At 37.7% G+C, this 17,039-nt stretch overlaps 1 protein-coding gene across 1 annotated transcript in view; it reads right to left on the bottom strand.

Annotated features, from left to right (window-relative positions):
• Nucleotides 1-17,039, bottom strand: part of LOC142352080 (tyrosinase HcTyr2-like) — a 137,860-nt gene that overhangs the window by 63,246 nt on the left and 57,575 nt on the right. Inside the window, exon 3 of the mRNA XM_075404443.1 lies at nucleotides 1,739-2,158. Within this exon, the coding sequence (XP_075260558.1) occupies nucleotides 1,739-2,158 (420 nt within the window). The remainder of the gene's footprint in view (nucleotides 1-1,738; nucleotides 2,159-17,039) is intronic.

Genomic DNA, 17,039 nt, shown 5'->3' with positions numbered 1-17,039 from the left:
TGCTCGCAGAACCGAAGATTTGGTATGTTTGGTTTTAGAAGATTCGGGTTGTTCGGTATTTATACGTAAGATAGTCGGTATGTTCAGTTTTAGACGTAAGAAAATTTCATTTATTTTCCATTGGAATTTTTTTTCCGTGTTTAATGTAGTCAAACGTTATGATTTGTTTGTTGCATGAATTTCAAGCGTTCTTCCTGGAAAAATTTTTTGAAAAAATGTGCAAACTCATTGAAAATTCTTTTTTTAGCTCATTCGCATAAACAAATGGCGAGTATAAATTTCTTGGTTAAAATTGGATTCAAAAATGTAACGTAATTGTTGAATATCGAGGAGAATTCTGGTGATTTATTCGCATTCACTAAGTTTTGACAAACTTTCTTGGAGTTTGCAAGCAAAGTTTCTGACGATTGGTTGCGTTTCAAAACGCACAGTGCCGATCGTTTTCAATGTTCAATCCGCTGCACTAATTTGTTTTTCAGACCCGGAGTTTAAAAATCCTGGTGTTTGTCTAAAAGATACCGAATCTCACTTGCGTTTACAAACGACGATACCAAATATGTTTTATATTCAGAAAACGATTACACCGAATCTTTCTTATGTTGAGTTCCGAACAAAAACGACGATACTGACCATAAAATCACAGAAAATTTTGCCGTTTTAGCTAGAAAAGATGGGCGATACCGACGTTTTCATATGTTTAAAAACCAAAAATTACTCAACTAAGGCGTAATTATTTTAAGATTTTTGTGGAATTCGTAACTTAGATCATTTCAACTCAATACAAATTTAATGCAAAAGAATGTCATTGTAGTTAAGATCTGATAAAGTTCTGAAAAGATGTTAAACCAATATAAGAAACCCTACAAACCTACCTGACGATGAACTTATCTGATTTCTTGTAAGCGAAAATGGACAAAAAGTCCACTGAAAGCTCAAAATATACCCGAAAATCAACAAAAAATGATTACATAAAAAGAGACAGGCTGAATCTTCTTGACGGGACCCAGTTTACTCTTCCTCTAGCCAAACTGATAACAAAAATTAATGACAATAAAAACAGTTGAGAGGTTGGAATTTTGAAATACGCCAGGAAAAGCAAAAACACAACAAAGTTTGTCATTTTCTGCAAAGTTTTTACATAACATGCTTGGAAAAATCTACTATGCATTCATTGAACTTCCGCTGAACCATATGGCAATAAAATATGGAAAGAGGCATCAAAAGCTCAAAACTATCAAATAACTTCAAAAATGAAAAAAACTATTAAAAATGATAAAAGAAAAATTATTAATTATTGGTCTGAAAAAACCGATCTTGATTAAAATATATCTTTACCTACTATTCTCTCGCTATCTCCAACAGCATAAGGCTTAACGAAAAATTATTATTTATCTGACTTAACTCTCTCCTTTAAAAATTGTTCAGCAGGTTGGTTCGTAAAAAAAGAGCATATGTAGTTGTTCTTGATAGGCTGACGGCGGCTTTTAATAAAATCACAAAAATTACAAAATTTCAATTTCAAAAACTTTTAAACCTGTGTCAATTTTGTTTGATGCGTTCAATTTTTCACGTTTTTTTTTCAAAGCAAATCTGGTTTTCTTCTCCTGTATTCTAATGTACTCAAAAGTATTCATTCACTATACCTTATAAGACCACTTAGCCGGAGGAGGAAGAGGAGGATGAAGAGGGGGGGGGGGGGGTGAAGGGGGTATAGTGGGACAGGCATGAAAAGACTTACCAACAGCCAGGTGTATGTGGTCATGGACAACCTCAATGGACCTCCATATGTCTTTATTCCCGTGATAATGGGAAGAAGACCGGTTACTGAATAAGTTGAAATCCGGGTTATCAAGGGCTCTTTTTGCTCCTGATAACAAACTCACATCATCATGATTTCCATTATGGATTGTTCCAAAGGTAAGCCAGTCCCTGAAATTGTGCAGAAATAATTCGTCTGGGCAACTATGGCGCTTCTTTATGTCTCTATTATGCTCCATAGCCTTTATTCTGGCCGCTTCTGGGTTTTGGATTCCAGAAAATGGGTAGCGGGTGGTCTGGTAGCCGGCCTCTGGTTTTGCATAAAATGCATCTGTGTCGGTTGCCGGAAGTGGAAGTGGCAACTTGAATCCCAGCAGAGGGTTCCTTTCCTCCTTCCCATCTAGGCGGAAAACGCATTGTTTTTACCCCAAGCTGCAAAAGTTATCATATGGGGTCTGGTCTGTTCAAGTTTTTCTTCGAGAGATTACACAGTAGTACCAGCAGTTCTCTTCTGCCGATAATACATAAAGTGTCTCATATAAAGTAGCGCAACTGGACAGCTCACATATCCTTCTACATCAATTTTGTTTGTACAACAGTTATATTAATGAATGCAAAAAACAACGAAAATTAAGTACAAAAAATACTTTTGATGATCGTTTTTAATAGTTTAACTAGGCCTCGACTCAATCTATTAGTAAGTCGATACGCGGTAATAGTAGTAGTCTACTATACACTTATAGCATCAAAATATACAAACATACAGAACGTTTGGGTCCTTTCATAAAGCAATTGGCACTTGGGATCTGTTCTGTGGCACTTTACGGGCTTTTTTACGATAACCAGTTAGGAAATATGTGTTGTTATATAGCGCACTGTGAAGAATGAAAAACACGTCCTATGAGTGGAGTTTCAAAATGTTGTACACCCACCCACTCTGTGCGAGGGTGAGGGGAACCGCTTAGGCGGGTTTGGGGAACAGGATATGGGCAAAGCAAACCAACGAAATCATATATATGACCATGAATGACTACTGAAAATTCAAATACAATCCTTGTATAATTATCAGGAAACATACATCTTATTTCCTGCAAGTTTAATTTATAAATTTTAAATTTTTATTGCTCAGTTACCAATTATGCGATTCGCCGGCATCGCCTGGTGATCCACCAGAACCCGCAGAAGTGCAATATGTATTACAAAGTTGGGTGCCAAAGAATAGAATAAACTTTTTTATAAGAAAAATTGGATCTTTTCCGTTTGTACCCCTCCAGCTTAGTGGGTGCATATTATTTGCAACCCCCAGACACATTATATTTTTATATTTTTACACAATAATTTACTATGTAATGACACGTGCTCTGTAATTGGTGGGTTCATAACGTACTGGAGAGGGGGGAGGGGGGCACAAACGGAAAAGATCCGAAACATTTCTGAAGCTGTCTCTTACCTATAAATGATCTTTAGGAGATACAAGCAAATTTCTCGCATATAACTTCAAAACCCTTTTACACAACCCAAGGTTTTTGTTTTTGCGCACCTAAGTAATCCAAGCTGCTCAAGTGGCGGTCCATCAAAATTGATTTTCTTCTGACTACATTATACGTCACTTTTTGCTCTCAGTCAATGTTATATGGTCATATACAACAATGTTTTACATAGAAATTTTTTTTATAGAAAATTCTAGCTAAAATGGAGATAGAACAATTGTTCGTCTTCGAAAATTGGAATGAAAGACTAAATCGATTAAGGTAGGAAAAACTGTTCTCGAATGACAGGCGGGGCAATTTAATTCAAGGGCTGTAGCTTAAATGAATTTTTTTACTAATGCAAAACCATTAGACACGGTTCGTTTCCGAATTCCGACCACTTGAGTCCGATTCCGTCACTTCGACAGAGGCATTAACAAATCGGCTATCAGGAACTTGTCATCTTCTTTCTAAAAATCCGTTTTATTTGAACAGGAAATTTTTTTTTGGAGAGAGAGCAATTGAAATCCCACCAAAATCAAGAAGAAGTGAGCAAAAATTCACCTGAGAAGTCAGAGATTATTTTTGATGGAAAACGCAAAAACGGTCAGGTGAAAAAAAAATAAATAAAAAGTGACCGATACAACTCAGGAAACACTTCGAAGAGCCGTGCAATAAGAAATTCCTATTTCACCCTACCTATTAAAAGAGATAAAAAAGTAGTATACAGTGTGAAAAAATCAATTTTTAGTGAGAAATGTGGGTAGGTGGGTGTGTATATGTGTGTGTGTGTGGGGGGGGGGGGTGGTTAAGGTATGGGGTGGGGGTAGGAGTGTGTGTGTGTGTGGGGGGGGGGGGTCAAGGTGTGGGATGCAAGGTGTGATGGGGGGGGGGCTAGCTGGGGGGGGGGGGGGGGGGGAGGGATAGTTTAGAAAGGTTGGACTTATAAGGGATCGAAGATTCCCAAAAACATAACTCGCAAATTTGCCAGAAAATAGCCGCAATAGCTTGGTACATCTGAAGTGTCGATCAAACAGTAAAAGACAGACCAAAACATTTACAATTTTCATTAAAGGATGAGGTGTTATTTATAAGAATCTGTATATTTATTGCTGCCTCTTTTAGTTGATCTTAGATAACCTTCTTTTAGACTGAAAAACATTCATTTGACCTTATGTTTTTCAATTAAAGTAAAGAAAATTCAATTTCAAAGTGGGGAATTCGTTTTTGAGAGTGAGGTAAGTCATGTGTAAACAAAAAACTTAATCACGCGAATGAACACAAAATTCGCTCCAGCAAGAGTGGGAAATGACGTCACACACCTGCGTGAGTTGAAACTGCATGAAAGAATGAACAAAACAGATTTTAAGTGACTGTGACGTCATATGGTTGTAACCAAAATCTTAACGACAAAATAAAAAAACCAAGAGAAGGCCAATAATAACCCCAGCTTTCGCTGTGCGGCTATTAAAAACTTTTGACCTTGAATACTACCATCATTTATTAATTACTTTACTTTACAAACTAACCTACTTTTAAAGTCTATTGTTGAAAAACAGAAGCCAACGTTCTAAAACAGAAGTCAATGTTAAAAAAAGTCAAATTTCACGTCATGACCAGCTAAAAAAACCATAGCCAGGAGGATAGCGGAAACTACTCGAGCAATTGTGCAAAAAAATCTGTAACATAACTTTACCAAAATCAAAACTTCAAAAAAGACGGGACAACAAAAAGAATTTTAAACTAACGAGCCGCAAAATGTTTCAAAAAGAGCAGGCATAAATTTTAATTCAAAATGGGGGTTCGGAGGGGGAGTTAGTTGGGAGTTGGGTTTGATGGAGGATTAGTAGGTGAAGGGGGGGGGTTTCGTAGGTTTGGGGGGTTGAGGCAGGAGGTTGGGAGGGGTTACGTTGGGCTTGGGGGAGGGAGGAGGGGGGACTGGCCTGTATAGGGGGGGGGGGGGTAGGTTGGTGGCAAGAATGTCGTGTGTGTGTAGGTAGGTAGGTAGAGAGATGGGTTAGGTTTGGGATGGGGGTAGTTTTAATCGGATCGAAAACTCTCAAATAGACTTCTTTATGTTTCCATAGACCCCTTGAATGTTACCAGTATTTCCGAATATCTATGCGTTAAAAACAGCTATTGTTGAAGTCCATTGTTCGAAAACAGAAGTCAAAAATCAAAAACAGAGATAAATTATCGGAAGGAAAAAGTCAAAGTTCAAGTCATGAACAAACTTGCGTTAGCTTAAAAAATCATAGCCGGTAGAACAGCGAAAAAAACTCAAAGAGTCCTGCAAAAAAATCTTAAACCTAACTTTATCAAAATCAAAACATAAAAAAAAGTTTGGACAACAAAAAAAGGTTAAACTAACAAACCACAAAGTGTTTCAAAAAGTGGAGACACAAATTTTAGTTCAAATGGGGGTTTATAGTGGGAGTTAGGCGGGCTTGGGTTTGGTGGCGGAGGGGGTAGGCGAAGGGGGCTTTTGTAGGTTTTGGGGGGTTGGCAGGGGGTTACGTGGGGCTCGGGGCTGGTAAGTGTGGAGTGAGAAGGCGGGAGGAGGGGGGGGGGGGTTGGTTGTTGGCCGGTACGTGGGGGGTAGGTTGGCGTCGAGGGGGCGCTTGTGTGTGTGTGTCGAGCGTTTTGGTTGAGGAATGGGTGGGTTGTTTTTTGGGTGGGGTAGCTTAAATGGGATCAAAGACTCTCATATTGACCTCTTTGCCTTGAATTTTACTAGTATTTCCCAATTGCTCGGCATTAAAAACAGCTTTTGTTGAAGTCCAATATTCGAAAGCAGAAGAATATTCAAAAATCAAAAACAGACGTAAATTCTCAAAGGGAAAAATTCAAAGTTTATGTCATCAACAAACTTGCGTTAGCTAAAAAAACATAGCCGGTAGAGTACTGGAAACGACTCGAAGAGTCATGCAATAAAACTCTTATCTATTCCCACTTGTTTCAGCTGTAAGAGAAACTGATGTGTTCTGTTCCGACCCCACCAGTTTTTTTATGACCCGGAGTTTCAAATTATGTGTTGTTATATCGCACTGCATCTTGCTAAAATAATAGACGTGCGCCTTGGGGTCATAAAACATATATTACCACTGAGGTGGAGAGGGGAGGGGGAGGGGGTCGAGACAGAATAGATCTGAAAAAAGAAATAAACAGGAAAATGCAGTGAGAAAAAAAAATCAAATTTTAGTGAGAATTTTGCGTAGTTAGGTGAGGGGTAGTTGGTGGTGGTGGTGGTGGGGGGGGGGGGGGGGTAGCTGTGGAGGGGGTAGGTGTGAGTTGGGGTTGATTAAGGACGCGGGACGTGGTTGGGGCAATGTGTGTGTGTTTGTGTGTGTGTGTGTGTGTGTGTGTGTGTGTGTGTGTGTGTGCGTGTGTGTGTGTGTGTGTGTGTGTGTGTGTGTGCGTGTTTGTGTGTGTTTGTCTTTGTGGGGGGGAATTAGTTGGGGTACGGGAGTAGGTTAGCAAAGTTGGACTTTTATGGCATCAAAAATTTTCGAAATAACCTTTTAATACTATCATCAGTTAATTTACAGCTCTTTTTAAAGCCCATAGTTGAAAAACAGAAGTCAGCGTTTTAAAACAAAAGTCACATTTTGATAAACAAAACTTGAATTTCAAGTAATGACTTCAGCTAAGAAACCCTATAGAAATCGTAAAAGCCTGTTCAATACTCCTCTTCGAGTCATAAAAAGACACACACGTTTGCAATAATTTCTTCTCATTCGAGAAGAATTAAAAATATGACCTCATATAAAAACAAAAAAGTGGTATGAATAAGGACTGACAACAATGAAGGTCTCATTGAACAGATCCTAAATTAACTCAGAAAAACATACAAGAAAAAACATACGAGAAATTTGACAAAGAAATTTTTGAGATTTTTTTGTTCATTTTTTTCTTGAGAGGGGGTGGGTGTAGACGCCCATCTTGCAAGAATCTTACAAGATCGACGCTTATCTTGTAAGATTCTTGCATATCCGACGGCTATCTCGCAAGATCTTGCAAGAATCTTGCAAGATCTTGCAAGATGGTGCGTAATCTTGCAAGACTCTTGCAAGATCTTGCAAGATAGCCGTCGGTTTTAGACTAGGGTGATTCAGGGTGGGGGGGGGGGCAAAGTAAAGACCTCAATATAACACTGCATTCTCCACATAACGAAAAAATCTGTAGTCTCCAATCGGTTGATTATGACACCACACTATAATTTAGGAAAGCTGGCTTTCTGATGATCTTGAGGTCAAAGCTCTTTTTGGTAAGACTCCACTGCAAAAGTACGCAAGAACAGTACCAAAAGAGATTTGGTTTGGAATTTAAAAAAACTCAGGAAAATGTTACTTTTTTTTTGGTTTCCGAAACAACCGTACGGTTTGAGCTAGAAGTTTGTTCCAACTTTGCTTACATTATTATATTTTCTAATATGTCGGGTTGCTTGTTTACATTTGTGGGGGTATGTACAATAAAAAAATAAACCAAAAGTTGATTGAACCTTGGAAACAACCGTTGTCTGAACCAAAACTCATATCCTCGAGGTCCACAGGACGCAGTGTCCAAGTCAAATAAATCCTGCTATGCATAAGCTATACAGCGCATACCATCAAACTGCCTTAGCAAGCTTACTTTTTTGAGGGAAAATGCTCAATATAGCACTGCACTTTCCATATAACGAAAAAATCTATAGTCTCCACTACTCAATTTCAGAGGTGTTCTTTTTTCGCAAATTTTTATATTGACATGGGAGCCTCTAAATTGGATTAATATTTTTGTGCATGCAAATAGAGACGCAAAAAGTGTTCAGATAATTAAATTTCAGATCTTAAAACCATCAATGATCTACTTTGTTAGAAGTTCGATCAAACTATAGTCCGGAACATAGATAGAATTGTTGGAAAGAAAGCTTAAGTTACCACGTTAATAACACAAGACAGAACTGACTCAAGTCACAAAGTGTATATGAATGAATCGTAATAAAAAGTGCTTAGAATCAACATTCGGCTCAAACTGATGAATCTAGATAATTATTATTATAGTGAGATATTTTGATTCCTAGCATGTGCTTTGAATGATTATGAAACCTCCGTAAAAGTGAACGAATTATTAGAAAAATGTAAATGCATGCTATTTAAGTTATCCCTGGCGACTGATATCTAGGAGATTTGCAGAAGAAAACCCTATTGATTAACCCTTGCGACCCCCTGTAGACCATGGCGCTAAGATTAGTTTTGTATCATGTTTTTCGCGCACTCATAATAGGAATATGTACAGCTGATTTTTGAGCCTTTTTTATCCCAAAATCAAATCACCATCTTGATATAATAATCAGATCTCTCCTGTATATCTCTAAAATCTACGGTAAAATATCATTTTTTTCTTCTATCATTTTTGAGAAATTAATCCCTCTACTTACTAAAACCCGCTTTTCAATCAGTCAAAAAAATAAATTCAAACTATTTTGCTTCCGAAAGTCATAATCCGTTTCGGCTCAGTATCTTTTCTTTTTACAACTTTTTTGCCTGCCTAAACTGCGATGGATCAACAGACAGTGAAGCTGCCGAACTACACAGGAACAGCAGAGGACTTTGCAAATTGAAGCAAAAAATGATGCAGAAAAAGGACTCTAAAAATCACTATTTGGGGCAGAGGAGCAACCCAAAGGGCCTGCAACACTAGCCAAAGGGACAAGAAATGAGAAGAGTCACAAGGAGCTGAAGGATGCATACGAGAAGGAAGTTACCTAAATAAAGGAGTAACGCAACCAGTTGTCGTCCATCTGGCACTGATTCTAGATGCAACAATCCTGATGCTGATGAGACATGTCTGCGTGGGACATGACTGCATGGGAGACGGTACAGAGGATTGGAAGCGTTTGTAGGAAAGATTTCAGAGTGTAGAGACGTCGAAAGTGGTGACTTTGGTGGCCAAGCTTCTTCACATGGCTACAAGAAGCAGGGTGCCATCTCAGGGACTCTTTTCAACGCCTTGGTCCTCAAAGATCTGTCAATGAGGTAAGAAGGTTTTGCTGTTCGGGAAATCGTTAACCCAGAAACGAATTTCACGGTGCTGAAGAAAAGGCTTCAAGACTTCCATGACACCGTAGCAGCGAGATACAAATAAATAATTGGTTCAGTGGCACTGGCAGTGATGCATGACTTCAAGAAGGGACCCATGAGTGGAAACTGCTTTTTGTGTGTGATCATTGGCCTTTTGACAAGAACTGATGAGGAAAGGAGGCAGTACAATGCAACAAGTGTTGCGTGAAGGGCCACCTAGACAGGGCACGCAAGAGACAAAGAGATGGAGGCAAACATGAGTCAGTGGCAATGGGTCCAACATTGTCTACACCAGAAGAGGAACACAGGCCACCTCTTACCCAGTGGAAGGCAGCAGGCACGCTTGTAAACAGTAGTTTTAGGGATCACATAATGACAATAGTGACAAACATAGATGCAATTATGGACAATCAGTGGTCAAAATCCCAATGGATAGGCTTCAACAGTGGAGGGAAGAGGCTGTGTGAGGATCAGAATACCTTCAAACAAAAGGGAATTCACTACAAAATCAAGACTGCTTTGTGTGTGATTGGTTAATCCTAAATCATCATATCAGTCGCAAGATGCACGAGAGGAAACATGAAACAGCTGTTTGATAAACCAGAAGAGAATTGGGGCAAAATTCACAAAAGAGAATAATTTGTTTTACTTACTTTTCAGCGTCCTTAAATTCAAGAAGAGTTCCGTCAGCATGAAGCTCGACAGTGCAAGGAGGTGGAACAGTCAATTTTGTCATTTGAATCAATTGATTGTGGTCAGTAATGTACCAAAGACAGTGAGGAACTCGATAATATATGCAATGTGCGCGTATTGGCCAAGATCGCAAAGACTCCAGCAGCAAAGACGCTAGAGAGGGTGTTCACAGACGTGAGGGGACCTTTCAGAGTAGAATTACTGCCAGGGTTCCGGTTCTGCATTATGTTTGCAGACCAGCAAACGAAATTTGTGTTTGTGGACTTGCTTAAGGCAAAGGGTAAAGCACTGACCAGTCCCAAGAAATTTGTTCTCAGTAGACGCCCACGACGCCGAGGCAAGGCAATGCAAAGGAGTTTTTCTCAGAGCAGTTGATGATGTGCTGATTAGATGCAGGTAATCTTTAGGAAAAGAAAATTCCAGAGACGCCGCAACTGAATGAGTTAGCTGCGAGATGCAACAAGACACTGCTGGAGATGCAAGATGCTTGCTCATTAACTCAGGACTTCCCAAGATGATGTAGGGAGCAGCAATTGTTCACGCGACAATGACCAGAAACTTGGTTGTGAGAGAAGAAAAATGCCCAGCAAAGCTGCTGCAAGGTATAAAACTTAAGGTTTCAATTAATAAAAAAATTTTTTTTTGTTGCAAATTTTTCACTAGGAAGACAGAGACGACAGCAAACTTGAAACCAAAGCACTGGAAGGGAAAATTCTGGTTTAAACTGAAGGAGACATCGCATACCTGGTGTACGTACCAAACAAACGTAAGGTGGTGGCATTACGAGATGTTATCATCAAGGAGTCCGAAATGGGCTCAATCTCTGACAACACAGAGACGCAAGACCTACTAAATGAGGGGTCACAGCAACTGATGGTCATAAAACCATTGGCAACAACAAAAGACAGGGCACATCTGCTGCAGTAAAAGAGGAGCGGCATCACGCAGAGAGTGTGAACACTCGAGAAACGACACTAAGACAAGGTTCCTTGTATTTTGAGGAATCACCACTAGATAAAAGAAGAAGATGAGCTGGAACAAGAGGGAGTCTCAGAGACACAGAGTCACTGAAAGACATTGACACAGAAGACTTCTCACATTCCGAGACTGTTGATTTCTCTGAAGAGACACTGGAGCAAGCGGACAGGAAAGAGCTTAGACGACGGACAATAGCAAGTATTGTTCCAATTTTTTTTTGGAGAAGTCAGTTTCCATCTTGTTGTCAATGAGGGTGACTATGTGAAACCCCAAAAATATCTGCGAAGCTAAGCAAGGTGACAGTTCGGACCAGTGGCACCGGTCAATGAAGGACGAGGTCAAAGCACTCCAAGACAGTAGGACTTGGAACCTAATGAGACCACACACAGACACGGACGTCATATCGGGCAAATGGGTCTGCAAAGTGTAATTGGGGCCCAGTTGTTCAGTTGACGAATAGAAAGCAGGCTATGTAGCGAAAGGTTTCAAACAAGTAGAAGAATGGAATACCTTGAAAATTTTACGCCTACTTGTACGCCATAGACATCCAGTATTCTACTTTAACTATCGGCAAAGCAGGGCAATGTGTTGCTCCAGTTTGACGTCAAGGCGGTTTTCCGGCAGTAAAAAACATAGGAAGAAGTGCATCTGGAACATCCAGGGAACGAGTATCATATAAAGGGAAAGCAACTGGTAAAAGGAGCTGGCAAACTAAATAGTGAGACATGTTATCGACCGAATTAGGAACAATCCTTGCTTGTTTGCGAGAACTGAAACATCTTCATCTTGGTCTGCGTTGACGACATCAAGTAGCATCTCCTAGTAGCATCAAGAAGCACGACCGTGATCTCAGATGTAAAGTGGGCACTTAAGGCAGAATTCCAAATGGAAGACCAAGGGTGACAACACTGGTTTCGGGGTCTAGGAAACAGACAAGAAGAGGGCAAAGTCACAGTCGACCAAGAATGCTCCATAGAGAAAAAGTTTGTGCGGTTTGAAATGGATCAACGCAAACCTCCAAGAACTACAGCTGACTTGAATTTTAAAAATCAGGCAGAACAGAACAATGACGAAGAATTGGATCAAAGGACCTACAGAAGCTTGGTTGGATCACTTCTTTCTCCGAACAAACAGAAGAGGCCAGAGATATTGTTCAGAGTCAAAATTCTGGCAACACACATGATTGCACCTACCAATCAAAGCTGGCTATGCACCTACCAATCAATGCTGGAGCAACTCCGGTGATATCTTCAAGGTTCAAAAAAATTAAAACTTATTTACACAAAACAGGCTAGTTATGATTTAGTGGAGGAAAGCAGACTCTTCTGGTGACGTGAACGACAGAAAATCAACAATGAGCTATTATATCAAGTTCAACGCACGTGCCGCAGCATCCAGCTGGGTTGTCAAGAAGCAGTCGAGAGTTGCTTTTTCTTCATCACAAGCATAAATTCAGAGCATGGTAGCAGCAGTTCGGCAATCATTGTATCTGAAACAATTTTTGAAAGATTTTGGGATCCAGCAGGAAATTCCGATAGCAGTTAAAGAGGAACATCAAAGTTGTACCAAATTGTGCCAAAACCCAGTCATGCAAAATAAGAACAAGCACAGTCAGACAAAGTTTCACTTCATTCGAGGCACGACGGTAGAATGAGTTATTTCAAATCACTTCGGTCCTACTGAGAAAGTGGCAGTCGACATCTTCACGAAATCCTTACCAGTATCAAATGTGGAAATATTCAGAAAAGTTTTAATGGGAACAGTCTTTAACTAATCAGCTCAAATCTGAGTGGAGATGTTAGAATTCCGATCAAACTGCAGTCTTGATCTTAGTAAGAATTATTAGAAAGAAAGCTTAACTTAAATATGGCTAGTAAATAATTTATTCAATTCACAAAGTTTGTATATATGAGTAGTCAATTAATGGAGCTTGGAATCAACATTCATTTCAAACTGATGCATCTCGATAACTATTATTCGAGTTATAATATGTGATTTATAATCTTCCCAGCATGTGTTAAATGATTATGAAAGCTACGAAAATGTGAACGAATTATTAGAAAATTGTAAATGCACACTATTTAAGTTAACCCTGGCAAAATAATTTTAGAAAATTTGCAGAAGCGAAACACATTGGGTAACCTATAAATTATGGTTCTAAGATTGGTTCTATATCTTGACTTGCTTGCACTGATAATGAGTATATATACATCTGATTTTTGCGCCTTTTTTCATCACCAAAATCCGATCCCCATCTTATAAATTTCTAACGTAAATCTGTAAATTCTGCTGCAAAATATCATTGCCTGCCTCTCAATTTTGAAAAATCAATTTCTCTTCTTATTTTAGAACGCTTTTTTTTTCAAATCCAAAACCCAACAAATCTGGCACTTGTGTAGCATAGAGTTGTTTAAAGGGAAACCGTGGTGTGGTAATTTTAATAAATTTGAATCAATTGATGATTTTAAGCTCTCATTATGGAGACAACAAATGAGACTCCTAATTGTTCCGACCCCTCTTGAGAGGGGAGGAACTATATACACAAATGGGTTTTTTTGTTCAGATAATTTTAGCCAGTTGATATAGTCATCGTGGAGAGTGGAGACTAGTATCATTAGAAAGCTTTCCCAGCATATAATATCGAATTAAAAAGATATTTTTGATTTTCGTTTTCTACAGGGAGTTATTGAAGTTCACACTTTTAAAGCAAAAAGAGTTAATTCCGTTGATTTTATTCACATTTTTAGGAACTTTTGAATAAAATTTTGCTAATTTTGATAAAATTTGTGAAAATTTTTTAAGAAGCTGCTGTTGATTTCGTTTTTAGGGACAAAAAATATTGTCGGCTGTTTTTTTCAGTTTTTTTGTCAAAAGTTTTGGCTAAAATTTTAAAATTTGTTCTTTTTCCTCAAAAAGCAGCACGAAATAAGTTTCTTTAGTCCATTTTGTTAAAATTTGCAGGATGTGCACACACAAATGCCACTAACACATTTTTGTAGACTCAAAAGGGTAGCTATTTCTACTTCAACTGCCGTTGAGAGTGCTCTGTAATTAAAACTTGGCCATTTTTGCTAATTTTACTCATTAAATATCAAAAAGGCAGCGTTCAATTTTGAGTTTTTTAACTAACAAAAAATCAATATCCATGACAATTGAAAAAATAAGTATTATTATTGGACCAACAGCATTAGCAGGGCTAGTTTTGGACCTATCTTGGTTGGTTACAATTCAAAATTAATTTGGACTGTAATCAGCAGGTCTTTTTTATTTAAAAAATTCGATCTTTTTTTATTACATAAATAACAGAACATTTAAAATCAAAGCTCACTAGTGATAGGTCCAATTGGCTCCCTGATTAGCTCCAAAAAATTGTATCGAGTGTATTACTTGCAAGCTTCTGGTTGTTTCGAATTTTTTAAAATTTTGTTTTTTTTAATTAAAAAATGGCTTTTTGAACATTACCTATTACCTCAAAAGAAGCAAAATTGATAATATTAAAATCCTTAGAGATATAGAAAATGGTTTTAAGGGCTTCGACACAACTATTTGAAGAATTTAATTGAATTTTTTAATTTTGTCTTTAACTGTCGTTTTCATTTTGTTTTTTTTTTAGTCGGATGAAATTTCCCGTACAACGGCCCGGTTTAATTGGTTTTTCGAGGAAGAATAGAAGCGCCAATATTCTGATACTAGTAGATAGCTGACGACTTCATGACATTGAAAATAATTGTTTTCCAAAATAAGAAAAAAAAACAGTTTAACATTGCAATTTTGTTCCTTTCATTGTCTGTTTGTTAGCTAATCTTGTTAATAACATGCCAAAAATGACATTATTGTTGTCAATGAAGGGTGTCAAAAGGGATCAAGGCCACAAAATCTTATGTTTTTGAAGATTCGCTTAACGGCTTTCAAAGCGTTTTCTGCCAAATTTTAACTGATTTTTTGTTTGTTGTCGAATTGTTATTCTTTTTGTAACCGCATAAAATTTGAATACTGACAGTTCCTAATTACCATCTTTAGAAACACTGGTAAGCTTAAACCCATGAGAAGTTTTAATTGATTTCTAATGGTTTTTTCATTACTTTAAAATTATTTGTTTTTTTTTTTAAAAAACGAATTTTCCAACTTTACTGTTTTTGTTCTTTATTGTCTAATTGTTACCAAGCCTTATTATGGACTGGTCTCATATTTTTTCCGGTGAATTACAATTCAGTTTTATTTAGTTTCAGTTTTATATGACGCTATCTTGACTTTGTTTGGAAGTTTTGTTTTTTAAAAAGAACATAATGTTTTCGATGTAATTAATGTTTGTTGTTGTTGTTTGATTTTGCTGTTCGTCTTGACTCGCTTTCTTAATATTGGCATATATCATCAATCTAATGCATCATTTTTTACTCTACTGAGTTATTTGCTTCGGAGGCTATCTTTTGGTTCATACACCAATTTTTTTGAAAAGTTCTTGAAATTTTGGGTTTTTCTATCTGTTCCACATTTGGTAGCCAATTATGCCGAAATTGCGGATGAGCGGGGTCGTAACCTTAAATGCAATCGCACATTACCGAGCTTCCTTGTTATTATGTAAGTCACTTAAAGCGGTAACCTTCAAGAAATTCTTCCATTTGCTTCTTATATTTCCTCAGCTCTATTTGAAATTGTTTTAAGATTTTATTAAAAAAACAACAACTGGCAGTTTAGTGAACAGAAAATTAAAGAGGAACATAGTGGGAATCACAAAAAACGGAATCAGAAACAATTAAACAAGGAAACTATTAGTTCATGGGCAATTACAGCGAGCTACTTGAAATAAATGTCAAATTGTTATCTCTAACAAGCAATAAAAACTCTTACGTATAACTGAAAAATTTACAGATTTATTCGAAAATGAATAGATCTAGCCACATAATGAATCATATTTTGAAAAAGTGAAAGCAGTGAAAGAAAAGGTTCTTGAGAAAAAGTGATGGTGGAAAAAATAATAGTTAAGAAAACAATGGAGAGTAGAGACTAATGCAGTGTATATAATGCCAGGATGTAATTCCTACCTGAACTAAAAACTTCTCTAATATGAAGGAAACTTGGAATATTTTGAATAAACAAGGAATTGAAACAAGATCCTCTCCCTCAAAAACCTGTCATGTGGTCTATTAAACAAAGTTTCAGAGGAAAACTTCAACTTTCAGTATAAAGACGATGCTCATTAGGCTCTGAAAACAAAGGTAGGGCACCGGGATTGGATCAAGTAACTTTAGTTTTCAATTGTTATCTTTGCTTGGCTGATTTGCTATCCATCCGTGTGTCAGCTATGACATTCGAATCAATGTGGCACCACCACACTAACTTTGCAAGGAATAGTGTCCCAAATTGACGGCGGTATTTGTGTCGGATTTTATCAAAAACTAGATGTTTAGTTGGTGAAGGAATATACGATTGTCATAAACTGAACAATTTGTTGGGGATTCAGTTAAAAATTTAAAAAATTACAGGTCGAAGTTTTTCATTGTGACCCAAGTTTGGTCTGTTACTACTTCGGTACTTGGTCATGGTTCTTTACTCTGCGCTTTCTGACTCTCATTTCTCTAAAAGCGGTTATTTATACTTGGAGACCTGTTTGTGGAGTGAATTAGGAGCCACACAAGTGTAAATATAGTAATTAAAGTGTTCCAGTGCCCAGATCACTGTGAGCAGTTCCTTTGTGTCATAGCGTGCCTCTAAGTTGTTCGAGAAACGACTGCCATTGTCGGCAGGGGTGTAAATAGAGCCCGATTCTTGTTAAGAAAGAAAGAATATATTTCTTTGATCAGGTAATACAAATCTACATCTAATAATAAACAAAATAATTCTTTACCGCAACCAAAGAGAACAGGTAACGGGGTACTAGTACCCGCAAATCCTGCCCCAGTGAGACTCTCTAATCTTGCAATCAAGAATTAAATAAGTTTGAAAAAAAAAACGTGAATGTTCTCGGGGAAAAAAACTATAACCATTTATTTGAAATTCCGATCGACCTCAGCTTTTCAAGGTCTTCATTCATCTTCTGGTATTGCCTGCTAGGATTTAAACCTGAATATCGAAATTTTTG

Source organism: Convolutriloba macropyga, chromosome 13 (genome assembly GCF_964194025.1).
Source record: "Convolutriloba macropyga chromosome 13, txConMacr16.3, whole genome shotgun sequence".
In the NCBI taxonomy this organism is placed as follows: Eukaryota; Metazoa; Xenacoelomorpha; order Acoela; family Convolutidae; genus Convolutriloba; species Convolutriloba macropyga.
Note: the sequence above shows the minus strand (reverse complement) of the source record. Positions and strands in the feature narration are given on the sequence as shown.